Source organism: Rhinolophus sinicus, chromosome 15 (genome assembly GCF_057876585.1).
Source record: "Rhinolophus sinicus isolate RSI-liver-muscle chromosome 15, RSI-T2T, whole genome shotgun sequence".
NCBI classification, from domain to species: Eukaryota; Metazoa; Chordata; class Mammalia; order Chiroptera; family Rhinolophidae; genus Rhinolophus; species Rhinolophus sinicus.
This window is the reverse complement of record NC_142515.1, coordinates 65,326,972-65,341,880: the sequence shown is the minus strand read 5'-3', so window position 1 is coordinate 65,341,880 and position 14,909 is coordinate 65,326,972. Positions and strand designations below refer to the sequence as shown.

The 14,909-nt window shown below is 43.0% G+C and overlaps 1 protein-coding gene across 3 annotated transcripts in view; it reads left to right on the top strand.

The window, feature by feature from the left end:
* Nucleotides 1-7,049, top strand: part of TMEM72 (transmembrane protein 72) — a 28,407-nt gene extending 21,358 nt beyond the window's left edge. For 2 of the 3 annotated variants that reach the window (XM_019710281.3, XM_019710283.3), the window contains 3 exons: nt 1,928-1,999; nt 2,779-2,918; nt 4,352-7,049. In XM_019710281.3, the coding sequence (XP_019565840.2) occupies nt 1,928-1,999; nt 2,779-2,918; nt 4,352-4,830 (691 nt within the window). In that variant the 3' untranslated portion in view covers nt 4,831-7,049. The remainder of the gene's footprint in view (nt 1-1,927; nt 2,000-2,778; nt 2,919-4,351) is intronic. The other variant, XM_019710282.3, reaches the window with a different exon arrangement.
* Nucleotides 7,050-14,909: the final 7,860 nt, after the last annotated feature.

The following is a 14,909-nucleotide window of genomic DNA, read 5'->3' as shown; positions in this document are numbered from 1 at the left end:
GCCCTGCTCTCCAACCCTGTAGGATTGGCACCCACAACCCACCCTGGCCATCCCTCCTGCACTCATGCCCATTCGTTCCTCAAGGGCCACCCAAGTGTCCAAATGCCCTGCCTCCCTTTATTCAGTTCTTCTTCCTCCCATCCTCCCCAGTGTTCCCTCATACTCGAAGCATTCATGAAGCATAGCACACTCCCTGTATGTCTGTCACTGCCTTCTCTGAGTCCCCAGGACCAAGCAGGGGCCATGGTCAAGAGCAGACAGGCACCAGTAGGAACTGATCTGTCACTGGCTTTGCACTTGTTCTTCCCCACGTCTCTCTATACTTGCTCCCTCTCCCTTCTTCCTGTTTCCATGAGGCTCCTCACTGCCTCCCTCCAGTTATCCACAAATAGTAGTCGCACCAATGGCTGAAGGGTATTACCATTTAAAAGCTGAGGAGTAAGAGTTAGAGAGACACTGGGCAGCATACAGAGAGTGGGAGAAAGTAGAGGTCAAGTACTAAACGGTCACACACACACAAACACACAGAGAGGGAGGGAGGGGGAGAGAGAGAGACAGAGACAGAGACAGAGACAGAGAAATGATAATAACATTTATATAATGAGTACTATTTGCCAAGTAAATTTGAAGGCCTTTACAAAAATCGACTCATTTAGTCCTTATAACAATTCTATTGGTTAAGCACTATAATTTCTCTCAGTTTACAGCTGAGGAAACTGAGGCACAGAGAGAGCAAGCCACTTGCCTGTGGTTACACAGCTGATCAGTAGCGGGGGCAATGGCCAGGGCCCTGAGGAAACCCTGACCCTGAGCTACCTTCCCCTGCAAGGCAGTATCTCTTCTCACTCACTCATTCACTCCAGTTCAATAAGCCTTTCCCAGAGTCGGCCTGGGCTACATGAAAGAATTAGAGAGGGAACTACTCTGGTTACACCGTGCAACGTGGAGAAGCAAGAGTCCACCAAACAGACACGAGGAGGAAGGGGGAGTCCTTCCAAGAGGGGCTCACCTGTGCAAACGCCCTGGAGCATCTGATAGCTTCTTGTGTAGTCAGAGGAATATGGAAGCTCATGTAGGGCTTTAAAAGACACGCTAAGGAATTTCAATTCTATAGGCCAGTGATACTCTCCAATAAAAAAAAAGTAAGTTCCATTCCCAAAGATTCAGATGTAGAAAGTCAGGGGCTGGCCCAGGAATCTATGAATTTATATATTCCCCAGGAGATTCTGATTGCAATGTCCCTGGACCACACTTGAAACATAAGGAGGCTTTGAAGCACTCTAGATTGGGAGGAATGTGATCAGATTTAGGTTTCAGAAGGAGCCTTTGGGGCATCCTGGTAGTGACAGAGTGGAGTAGCAGGGGGCAGGAGTTGAGGGCCAGGGACTTAGGGAGGCCAAAAGGGGCAAGGTGGTGCAGATGTCCAGGGGGCAATGCCCAAACTCAGGTGATACAGGTGAGGCCAGAGAGAAGGGGACTGATTCTAAGGCTACTTAAGAAACACAATCAGCTGCTCCTGGTGACTTTTTGGATGATGAGACAAGAGGGAGAAGGACAGGGTTTGGGAATAGATCCAGCCTTAAGGCTCTCACAGTCAGGCAGTAGGTGTCCATCCTGCTAACAGCAGGTAGAGGACATGCCTGCCGGTGTCCACTCAAGGGTTCTGTGGTCAAGATGGTCTCCCCGGCTGGCCTGGTCTCCCTTGCAGCTCCCTGCTCACCTCTCTCTGGATTCCGGACCCCATCCCCTCCACCACTACAGTCCAACAAGACAGCTGGTTGGGCAACAGGATTAGGTAAAAAAAACTCCTGGTCAGTTGGTCAGTTGTAGATACCCATGAGGCCAAGGTGCTGTGAGAAGATGGCTCATGGGAAAGCGAAGGGAGAGTCAGAGGGTGCCGGGCCTCCCTCACCTGTCTCCATCATAGATTTACAGGAGCCGCCATTTCCGTGTGTGAAGGGGCCTACTTTGTGGCTCAGCTGCTGGCCATCTGCTTCCAGTAAGTAGTCTCCACTGCCAAGTGATCCTTGCAACTTCTGGGGGGGATAGTAGGGAGGAGCCCTGAGCTTAAGGGGACATTGTACCAGCTCTGGACCCCTACACTCCCAGACAGTGTGTGCTTACAAAAGAATGACCACCAGGGGGCACCATAGATCCGTGGCAGCGGGGTGTGGGAGGAGGGCCATGCTGCGGACCTCCACTCCTCAAAGCTACCCTGGGCAGAGTGCAGCTGCGCAGATCCTTGCTCCAGGCCAGTTCAGAGGATAAAAGAGATGGACCTAAATGCCAATGCTTTCCTCCTTCTAAACCTGGAGGCAGCAACCCTGAGGAAACCTGCTCAGTACTCTGCTGGGCTCCTGTATGGACTCTGCATGCCAGCAAAGAAAGAAGCCCCTCTGAGCCAATTCCAGCTCATACCTCAGCAAGACTGTGCGCAGCATCAGCTGGATCCCAGCCTGCTCACCCACGTGGCCAGGCCCCTTGTGCAGTGCATTGTCCACACAACCGTCTCAGCCAGGTGTCTCCCTTATGCACACCTTCTCCACGCCACGGTAGAATTCCCACTGCCTGTGCAGCCCCTCTGGAGGGGCTCCGGCAACACCCTAACTGTAGAACCCCTAACGGTGAACTCCCACCCTTGGGGGTGTTCAGCCAGAGGCCACTGTGGGGAGCAAGGCCACAGCAGGATATGGTCCCAGCCTCCTACATCCTCGTGTGTTGCTGGGGCTTCCTGAGTGACACCCTGCTTCCTGGTAACCCTAGACTCCTTCTTCCTAGATGTCGGCCAGGGTCCCTGGCATATAGAACAAGGGAGAAGGCCCGCTGGCTGGGTTGCTTCCAGAAGTTCCTGGCCTACATGCTGCTGTCCGTGGCCTGCTTCCTCCATCCTGTGCTGGTCTGGCACGTGACCATCCCAGGTAGGAGCTCCAGGAGGTGGTGGAAGCAGGTGGGCTCTGAGCAGGAGGGGCTGAATCCTCCCCTCCTCATCCTGCAGTGACGCTGGCTCCAGGCCCCCACTGCCCTCTCTGGCCTACTGTGTGGGAATGAGGACCTATCAGACATCCGCCATGCTGATTAAGTGGCAGGAATGTCCGGAGAAGTGCATCTTTCCTGTGGGTGTCCAAAGGCTGTGCCCCCAAATGGGACCTGGCCTTTCCTCCAATGCCTGTGTGTGGATTGAGCTTTCAGAGTGTGTGAGATGGTCACGCCTCTACCCAAAGCCGGCCATCTCTCGCCAATGCTTACTGATTCAGGTCCAAACTCCTCAGCCTGATTTGGAAGGCACACAAGGATGGGACCCCAAAAGACCCTCACAGCCCCAATCTCTTCTTCCACTTCACCTCCTAGACACTGCTGCTCAGCCTGATTCCTGATCGCAGAAGTGAGGACTCAGTGCTCCCACCTCCTGGGTTTTATCCATGACCTTTTCTGCTAGTACTCTCCTCTTCTCTCCTCCCAGCTATGAAAGCTGTGCCTCTCTTCACGATGATCTAAAATGCCAGGAAGCCACCTGCCCAGGGAGACAGGAATGGAAGGCAGAGCCTCTTTTGCTTCCTGTGGTTTCTCTTACCGTACCGCTCACAGCCTCTGAAGGCCACTGCTCACGGCCCCCCAGTGGACTCCTGAACAGCTATCAGCACAGCAGAGGCCGGAGCAACCCACAGACTCCCACTCCTTAGGAAATGAGGGGCACAGGAGGCTCTGGCCTGACAGGCAGGACCGCCACCTCCACCCTTCCTCTGGATGGGGCAGGGCTCCAGCAGGAAACCCAGGGCAGCAAGCCTCAGCCTGGGATCCAGGGGCCTCTGGCCTGGAGGCTGCGTGGGGGCCAGGAGGGGCCAGTGTGATGCCAGCCCTACCTAAGGGTATCTGCACTTTCCTCAGTGTCCATTGAGGAGGCTGAGTGAAAGTGGGAAGGAAGTCCAGTTCAGCACGTGGGGCCCAGTAAGCAATATAGAGTCCGGGCCCACTGAAGGTGTCACGGAGCCAGCTCCAATTAGCCTTCCTAAGAGGGAGGCTGAGCGTGGAGATGGGAGGCTGTTCAGGCAGCACCAGGGTCAGCTGCCAATAGGAAGGGAGCCTCAGGTACAGGTCTGCTAGCTCACAGTCAGGGTCAGGGCCCTAGCGCAGCATGCACCTTGCCAACAGACCTCAGCAGAGCGTTAGGCCTGCTGCCCCCCAAGTCTCATGTGGGTGTATGAGGCCAAGTTAGGCATGAAGGCTGGAGGGCAGTGGGCCTGAGTGTGGCCACACGGGTGTGCGACAGAGGCCTTTGGGAATAGTGGGCTTGGACAGCCTCTGGCTTTTCTCCAGGACACACCCAGCATCCTGACCTCCCAATCTCTTCCAGGCTCCATGCTCATCGTCACCGGCCTGGCCTACTTCCTACTGAGTAAACGCAAGAGGAGCAAAGCTGCCCATGAGGTGCCGGCCCCCCCGGAGCAGTACACGGACCCCTCCAGCAGCGCCATGAGCACCACTGGTTCTGGGGACACCGAGCAAACTTACACTTTCCACGGAGCCCTCAAGGAGGGGCCCAGCTCCCTCTTCATCCACATGAAGAGCATCCTGAAGGGCACCAGGAAGCCCAGCGCCCTCCAGCACCCAGACACCCTGACGGAGCTGGCTCTGGAGCCCGCTTATTCTCTGGCCAAGAAGAAGCAAGTGCACTTTCAAGACAGTGTGGTCAGGATCATCCCAGCCCTCGCCGAAGGCCTGGACGATAGGGACAGCGAGCCAGAGGAGACCACGTCCGACACCACCCCCATCATCCCTGCCCCCCAGCACCCACTCTTCCTGTCTCCTCTTGCGGCCACTGGCCTCTTCTGAGTGGCTTGCTCCAGTCTGGGGGATACTCAGCGAGGGGTCTGCATGGCCCCGCCTGTACAGTCTTGATATCCACGGGCCCTCTGGGAGCACGGAGTCCTCACAGGTCAGCTCTTCAAGAGGTGAGCAGACATCCCCACGGTGGCAGAGCCTCTGGGGCCGTCACGTGGCATGGCAGGTCCTGCAGTGGCCGTGAGGGAGGCGTAAGTGAAGCCCACGCTGCCTCGAGCCAGCACAGGTTCCTCCTCCTGGACATGGAGTAGGGAAATCCATGTGCTTCCCCAAAGAGACCATCACTCCTGCTTCACACAAGGCTGCCTCAGGCCCAGGAGAAGCTACCAGCCTTCTCCTGCTCCTGATACAGGTCTCAGAACTCAGCAAGGACACACGGCCCATACCACCTCTGAGGCAGCATCCCAGCTCTGAAGACCCAGGGATGCACGGGCAACTTCCACATGTCAAGGAAGTGGCCGTGGGTCCTGACCCCTATCAAGATTGCTCAATGTGGGCAGGGAAGTCCGGGCTGCAGCCTGTGTGGCCACACTCAGTGCCCAGCAATGGGCCACATTCTCTGTATGCTCTGGGGCTGGCCCCGGCAGCAGGAGTCACGGAGCCACTCCAGGAAACAATGCTGCTCTGTGCTCACTGTGAGGATAGCCAGTCCACATGAGTGATGGTCATTCCAGAAGAATCGCTGAGGGTTCTCTGCATCCATACCACATGCACTTTTCCAAGATTCCAAGTAGATGATGTAAACTAAAAGATCCTGAAAACCGATGACATTCTTCAGCATGAATGCCACAGCACAGGATGCAGTGAGGGCTGCATGCAGGGACCAGGGAGGTGGTGCCCTGACACCACACAGCACAGCATGTGTAGGTGCCTGGTGGCAGAATAGGTGATAAATTATGTTTGTTGAAAATGGAAGGGAAGAGGAGGGGACAAGGGGGGATGGGAGGAAAGTGACAGGCAGGCTGGCTGTCTACCATGAAGCCATGGAAGTGACAGTTAACCCAGATTGAGCAAAGAAGCTTGAATCATATTCCTTAGTTAAAGGATTTGCAATATAGTTTTCATTTGGTCCATGGGATTATTGCAAGGAAGAACAAATGCACTCTTCTTCATAGGCAATCTTAATTAACGAGCAATCTGAAAGCACAGTTACGTGGCTCCCCAGTTGTGTATGTGAGCCAACAGAAGAAATGGGTGTTCATTCTCATACACTTTTTAACATCCCTATGAGTTATTTTGCGAATGTATGGAAATAGACAACCAGAAGCTTGTATCAGTTTATTGCCTAAATGCAACAAGTGTCCCAAATAAGCAGACCTCTTCCTGCAATAACCCAGTTCTTCCTTAAAACTGAGTGAAAAAAGACACATTCCTATAAGTCTTCCATGGTGGAAGCAGTGGGGCTGTTTCTTCAGCTGCCCCTGAGGAGGGACTTCTGGAGCTGAGAGTCACAGTCAGGGGAGAGTGTATAATGTGGCACATGGGTGTGGGTGGGTGGGGATCGCACCCAGTTCCTAATGGGAGGTGTCCTATGCAGGCTGCCTGTGCTCCATCCAAAGTGGGGAGGAGCGCAGGGTCTTGCACCTGTCATGGGGAGAAGGGGGACGTGATGGGCACAGCACAGGCGTGGCCAGCCTCTGGAGACCCCTGACACTCCTGCTCTGTTCTCAGAACCCCAGCCTGCAGACCTGGACGGATGACCAAGAAGCACACCCAGAAATGTAATGTCAGAACTGCCAGATCCCATTTAATAAACCATTCTGTAAACCCGAGCTCTAGAGCCTTGTTTAGGATGTGTCCTAGAGGTGAGGGGGCATTGGGAGTCCGGGTAATGTGATGTGCGTGTGACTCTGAGACATCTAGGCTTCCTGCTGCCTGTCATCAGTTAAGGGAGGGTCTGCTGCAGCATTAGCTGGGCAGAGAGGATAACTGCTCTCTCCCATCAGTTCTAAGGGATTTTCTTTTTAGTTTTTAAAATATCTTCATCGAGATGTAATTCACATACCATAAAACTCACCAATTTAAATGGTTTTGTATGTTCATAATCAAGTATACCACAATCTAAGTTCACATTTTTATCACCACCCACCCCTCCGCAAAAAAAAAAAAAAGAAAGAAAACCGTTAACAATCACTCCCCACCACACCCGTACCCCAGCCTAAGCACTCTAACTGTCTTTATAGATTTTCCTTCTGGACATTTCATACAAATTGAATCATATAAGACATGGTCTTTCATGACTTGCTTTGTTCACTTAGCATAATGTTTCCAAGGTTCATTCATGTTGTAACGTGTATCTTTATTTCACTCCTTTTCATGGCTGAATAATATTCCATTATATGGATATACAACTACATTGTGTTTATTTCTTCATCTATTAATGAACATCGGATTGTTTCCACTTTGTGCCTATCATGAATAATGCTGTTATGAACATTTATATACAAATTTTGGGGTAGACATGTATTTTCATTGCTCTTAGATACATACCTAGGCATGGAATTGCTGGGTCAAATGGTAAACTCAGTGTACAACTTCTTGAGAAACTGTCAAACTGTTGTCCAAAGTGGCTGCACCATTTTACATTCCCACCAACAATATATGAGTGTTCTGGTTTTTCCACATCCTTGCCAACACTTGCTATTGTCATCTTTTTTATTATAGTTATCCATTTATTATGGTTTTGATATGTATTTCTGTAATGACTAATGGTGTTGAGCATCTTTTCAAGAATTATTGACCATTTCTTGTATATCTTCCTTAGAAATGTCTACTTAAATGCTTTGCCTGTTTTTAAATTAGGGTGTTTGTTGTTGTTTTTTTGTTTTGTTCTTTTTTTTTTTTTTTTTTGCCTTTTTATTTTAATGTGTAAGAGCTCTTTATATACTCCGGATACCAGACCCTTATCAGATATATAATTTGCAGACATTTCACACATTCAGTGAGTTACCTTTTCACTTTTTTGATAGTGTCCTTTGAAGCAAAAAAAATATTTAATTTTGGGGGAGTCCAATTTATCTATTTTTGTCCTTTTGTTGCTTTTTCTTTTGTGGTCAAATCTAAGAAACCATTGCCTAACTGAAGGTCATGAAGATTTATTTCTATGTTTTCCTCTAAGAGTTTTATACTTTTAGCTATTAAATTAAGAAGTATGATAAATTTTGAGCTAATTCTTGTGTGTGATATGAGGTGGAGTCTAACTTAATTCTTTTACATGTGGATATTCTGTTGTTTCAGCACCATTTATTGAATTGAATTGTCTTGTACCTTTGTTGAAAACTTATAGATCATAAATTTCCACATTTGCAACCCTATTCCAGTGATCCGTATGTATGTCCTTATGACAATACCACAGTTTTGATTACTGTAGCTTTGGAGTAAGTACATTTTGAAACCAGGAAGTGTTAGCCCCCAACTTTGTTCTTCTTTTTCAAGATGGTTTGGCTATTCAAAGTCTCTCAGACTTCTATATGAATTTTAGGATCAGCCTGTCAATATCTGCAAAGAAAGGCAAGCTGGGATTTTGATAAGAATTTAATTGACTCTCTAGATCACTTTTAGGAGTATTCCCATCTTAATAATGTTAAATCTTCCAATCCATAAATATGGATTTAGATCTTTTTTTTTTTTTTAATTGGGGAAAGGGAACAGGACTTTATTGGTGAACAGTGTGTACTTCCAGGACTTTTTTTTTTTTACAAGTCAGGTTGTTCTCCTTTCGATCTTAGTTGTGGAGGGCACAGCTCAGCTCCAGGTCCAGTTGCCGTTGCTAGTTGCAGGGGTGCAGCCCACCATCCCTTGCGGGAATCGAGGAATTGAACTGGAAACCCTGTGGTTGAGAGGACATGCTCCAACCAACTGAGCCATCTGGGAGCTCAGCAGCAGCTCAGCTCAAGGTGCCGTTTTCAATCTTAGTTGCAGGGGGCGGAGCCCACCATCCCTTGCAGGACCCGAGGAGTTGAACTGGCAACCTTCATGAACTGGCCCATGTGGGAATCGAACCGGCAGCCTTCGGAATTAGGAGCATGGAGCTCCAACCACTTGAGCCACCGGACCAGCCCTAGATCTTCTTTAATTTCTTATTTAGATCTTCTTTAATTTCTTTCAATAGTGTTTTGTAGTTTCCTACATGCAAGTCTTAACACTTTTCTTGTTAAAATTATTCCTATTTCATTCTTTTCCGTGCTTTTGTAAATGGAATGGTTTTCCTTTTTATTCCCCAGCTTTATTGAGGTACAATTGACAAATAAATTATATATATAATAAATAATATACATATATATATATATGTGTGTGTGTGTACAATTTGATATATGTATACATTGTGAAATGATTTCCATAGTCAAGTTAATTAACATATCTATCACCTCACATAGTTAGCTTTCTTAAAAACTTCAGTTTCAGATGCTGGTATGTAGAAATACAATTGCTTTTTGTGTGTTGATCTCATATCTTACAAACTTGCTGAATTTATTTAATTTTTAAATTTTAATTATATTCACCTCATAGCTGAAAGTTTGTACCCTTTTATCAATCTCTCCCTGTTTCCCCAATCCCTCAGCCTCTGGCAACCACTTTTCTACTTTCTATTTCTAAGAGTTTGATATTTGTGTGTGTGTGTTGGGGGTGGGGAGGTGGAGTTCCACATTATGTGATACCATACAGTATTTGTCTTGCTCTGTCTGTGTTATTCAATTTAGCATAATGCCCTCAATGTCCATCCATGTTATCTCAAAGGGCAGGGTTTCCTTCTTTCTCATGGCTGAATAATATTTAATTGTATGTATATATACCACATCTTCTTTATCCATTTACCTGTTGAACAACACTTAGGTTGTTTCCATGTCTTGGCTATTGTGAATAGTGCTGCAATGAATGGTGGTGCAGCTATCACTTTGCTATCCTGTTCTCATTTCCTTTGGATATGTACCCAGGAGTGTGATTGCTGTATCATACTGTAGTTCTATTTTTAAGTTTTTGAGGACCCTCGATACTGTTTTCCATAGTGGCTGCATCAATTTGTATTCCCACTAAGTGCACAAGTGTTCTCTTTTCACCACATCCTCACCCATACCTGTTATTTCTTGTCTTTGTGATGATAGCTGTTCTGACAGGTGTGAGGTGGTATCTCATTGTGGTTTGGATTTACATTTCCATGATGATTACTGATGTTAAGCACCTTTTCATGTACCTGTTGGCCATTTGTACTGTCTTCTCTGGAAAAATGTCTATTTGGTTCCTTTTCCCACTTTTTAATCAGTTTGTTTGTTTATTGATTGATTGATTGATTGATATTGAGTTGTATGAGTTCTTTATATATTTTTATATTAACCCCTTACCAGATATGTGATTTGCAAATATTTTCTCCCATTCTGTATGTTGCCTTTTCATTTTGTTGATTGCTTCCTTTACTGTGCAGAAACTTTTTAGTTTGATATAGTCCCACTTGTTTATCTTTGCTTTTGTTGCCTTTGCTTTAGTTTCAAATCCAAAAAATCATCGCCACGACCAATGTCAAAGAGTTTACTCCCTTATTTTCTTTTAGGAGTTTTATGCTTTTAGGTCTATGTTCAAGTCTTTAATCCACTTTGAGTTGACTTCTATGTGTGGTGTAAGTAGGGGTCCAGCTTCACTCTTTGGCATGTGGCCATCCAGTTTTCCCAGCACCATTTATTGAAGGGACCGACTATCATTTCCCCATTGTATATTTTAGGCTCCTTTGTCATAAATTAATTGACCATATGTGCATGGGTTTATTTCTGGGCTCTCTATTCCGTTTCATTGATCTATATGTCTGTTTTTATGATGATACCATACTGTTTTGATTATTATAGCCCTGTAGTATAGTTTCAAATCAGGAAGTGTGATGCCTGTAATTTATTTTAATACAAGAGTTTTTCATCAAGTCTTTATCATTATCTACATACAATATTATGTCATTTGCCAATAGAGATAGTTTTACTTCTTTCTTTTCAATCTCAAACCTTTTTATTTCTTTTTCTTGCCTAATTTCCCTAGGTAGCACTTCCAGTCCAACACTGAAGAGAACAAGAGCAGACATCCTTGTCTTGTTCCTGATCCTTGGGGGAAGCATTCAGTCTTTCACCATAAACTAGAATGTTAGCTAGATTTTTTTGTACCTTCCTTTTATGAAGTTGAGGAAGTTTCATTCTATTTCCAGAATGTGTTTTTAATCATGAAAGGATATTGGATTTTGTCAAATGCATTTTCTGCATCATTGAAGATGAACATGTTTGTCCCTTATTCTATTGATATGGTCTATTACAGTCATTGATTTTGAAATGCTTACAACCAATGTTTTCATGGAATAAATCCTATTTGCTTGTGGTACATAATCCTTTTTATATGTTGCTGGATTATTTTTCTAGTTGCTGTATTTTGTAGAGAATTTTTGTGTTGATATTCATACAGGATATTGATCAGTAGTTTTCTATTCTTGTGATGTCTTTGTCCTGTCTTGGTAAAGGGTAGTACTAAACACATAAAATGAATTAGAAAGTGTTCTCACCTCTTCTATTTTTTGAAAGAGGTTGTGAAGGACTGGTATCAATTATTTTTTACATTTCAGTAGAATTCACCAGTGAAGCCATTGGGGCCTGGGCCTAATTCAAGCTCTTTACCTTTTAAATTTGCAAAAACTTCCTTCTTTAATCAGTTTTGGTACTTTGTGTCTTTCTAGGAATTTGTCCATTTCATCCAAGTTACCTAATTTGTTGGCATACTGTTGTTCATAACATTATTTTATAGTCCCTTTTATTCCCATGAAATCAGTAGTGATGTATCCTCTTTTTATTCCCAATTTTAGTAATATGAGTCTATTTCTTTTTCTCTTGGTCAGTCTAGCCATCTTTCAAAGAATCAACTTTTGGTTTCATTCATTATTTTTCTTCATTGTTTTAATATTCTCTATTTCATTTGTTTCTGTTCTAATCTTCAATTTTTCCTTCCTTCTACTCACTTTGCCTTTAGTTTACTCTTCTAGTTTCTTCAGGTGGAAGGTTAGGTTATTGATATGAGATATTTCTAATTTTTTTAAATATACATTTACACCTATAAATTTCTCTCTGAGCACTGCTCTAGCTGAATCTTATATGATTTGCTATGTTGAGGCTTTGTTTTCTTTTATCTGAAAAGTATTTTCTAGTTTCCTTTGTGATTTCTTCTTTGACCTACTGGCCGTTATGTGCTATTTTAATCACATATTCTAATTTAATTCCATTGTGGTTAGTGACTATATTTGGTATTTTTAATTTATTAAGCTTGTTCTATAGTCTATCTTCTACCATGGTCTATTGTGGAGAATGTTCCACATGATCTTAGGAAGAATGGGTAATTCTCCCATTACTGGGTAGAGTGCTCTATGGAAATCTGTTGGATCTAAGTGATTTGTAGTGTCATTCATGTCTTCTAAGTCCTTGTTTAATAATCTGATATTTGTTCTAACCATTATTCAAAGTGTGATTTTGAAGTCTCTAACTGTTACTGTTAAATTGTCCATTTCTCTCTTCAATTCTATCAGTTTTTGTTTCATGTGTTTGGGGCTCTGATGTTAAATACATATATGTTTATAATTGTATATCTTCTTGACACATTGACTATCATTTTGAAATGTCTCTTTTAACCTTTAGTAACATTTTTTGTTTTAAAGTAGATTTTGTCTAATATCACTGTACCACTCCAGCTCTCATATGATTGCATTTTGTCTGGTATATATTTTTCATCTTTTCTGTTAATCTATTTGTATTTTTGAAATTGTCGTGTTTTTCTTGTAGACAGGATATAGTTAAGTCTTCTTTTGTTATCCAATCTGTCCACCCCTACCTTTTGTTTATATTGTTGAATTCATTTACGTTTAATATTATTGATATGGTCAGATTTATATCTCCCATGTTGCTTTTTGTTTTCTATATGTCTCCTGCATTTTTTTGTTTCTGTACTCCTCCTTCACTGCCTTCTTTGGTATTAAGCACTTTCTAGTGCAAAAATTTAATTCCTTTAAAATTTTTTAAATTAAATTTTGAATTATTTTCTTAGTGGTTGACTTAGGGATTACAATATGCACTTTAAATATATCAAAATTTAGTTTACATTTATACTAACTTAATTCCATTGAAATAGAGAAACTTTACTTCTATATAGCTCCATTCTGTCCCCACTTTCTATGGTATTATTGAGATATATATATATATATAGATATATAGATATATATATCAATAATCTCTCTATATATAGATAGATAGAGATATATTTATATCTCTATCTATCTCTATCTATCTATATATATACATATATATATATATATATATATATATATATATATATAGAGAGAGAGAGAGAGAGAGAGAGAGAGAGAGAGAGATAAAAATATGTGTGCACATTTTAAGAAAGGAAAAATCTGTATTAATTTTAATACTCAATATATGCTGATAACAAAAGATGAATACAAGTCACGTTTGACTTCTGCAATTACAAGAGGTGCTCAAGTGGTTACCATCAGCATCCAGACACCTCTGATTATGGCGAACTACCCCCTGAGCATAGATAACATCTCTTAAAATGTGTATACATTTTTTGGCACCCCCGGTATATATATATATATATATATATATATATTCTATAAATGTTACAAACCCAACAATATATTGTTGAGATTATTAATTTTTACAATCTTAATGTCTTTTAAAGCAGTTGAGAGAAGCAAAGATATCAAGTGTATATTTATCATTTGTTATATTAATCTTGTTTGCCATTTCTGGTTCTCTTCATTTCCTCCTTTAGGTTCAGGTTATCCTCTGGTATCATTTCCTTGCTTCAAAATAGCTTTGTTTCCATCTGCCTCCTTTGTGCCATTATTGTCATTGTCTGAAGTATTTCCTTTAGTATTTCTTGTTAGACAGATCTGCTGGCAACACATTCTCTCAGATTTTGTTTGTCTGGGAATATATTTCATTTAGTTTTAGAAAGATAGTTTTGCTGGATGTAATGTTCTTGGGTGACACGTTTATTTGTGTGTGTGTGTATGTCTGTGTGTGTGTGTTTTGGGTCAACTTTCAGCACTTTAAATACGTCTTCACACAGCCTTTTGGCCTCCATTGTTTCTGATGCAAAGTTAGCTGTTATTGAACTTCTTGTGTACAGGATGAGTCATTTTCTCTTAGAGCTTTCAAGATTTTCTCTGTTTTGTCTTTCAACATACTGACTATGATCTGCCTGAATGTCTCTTTGAATTACTCTACTTGGAATTTATTGAGCTTCTTGGGTGTGTACATTAATGTTTATCACCAAACTTATGAATTTTTCAGCCATTATTTCTTAGAATATTTATTCTTCCCCTTTTCTCTCTCCTCCCTTCCTGGTAGTCTCCTTATGCATATGTTGGTGTGCATATTGATGTCCCACATTAGTCTGAGGCTCTGTTCATTTTTCTTCATTCCTTTTCCTTCTCTGTTCTTCAGATTGCATTAATTTCTATTTATCTATCTTCAAATTTGCTTATTTTTTCCTCTGCTATGTCAAATCTCCTGTTGAATCTACTGAATTTTTCATTTTGCTTATTTTACTTTTCAACTCTAGAATTTCCATTTGGTTCTTTTTAAAACATTTTATCTCTCTTTGTTTTATTTATTTTATTTCTTCTTATTTTCTATATAATAAGACATCATCATGCTTTCCTTTAATTCTTATTTATTTTTACTTTTGTTAGCATTTATTTAATGCTGAATATATTCCCAGGCCATAACTTTTTGTTTCTTCAGTTTCTTCTGGGATATCTCTTTTTTCTGTGCAACCTCTTCTTCTGGTTTAGGAACAATTTGTTCTTTTTCAGTGAGGATCATCTCAATGTGAAAGGGAGAGCTCGTGTGTGGGTTAATCTGCCCGTGAGCTCTGTAAGTTCTGTGCTGCATCTTGGGAGCTTTGTTCATTGGCTGTGCTCGGTGACCAGAGAGTCCACATCTAAACCCTTAAGCTCAGCATTACTCTCTGCATTTTTAAGCACATAAAGCAAAAATTCTGCACTTTTTTTGGGCCACTGACTCTGCATCCAGCCC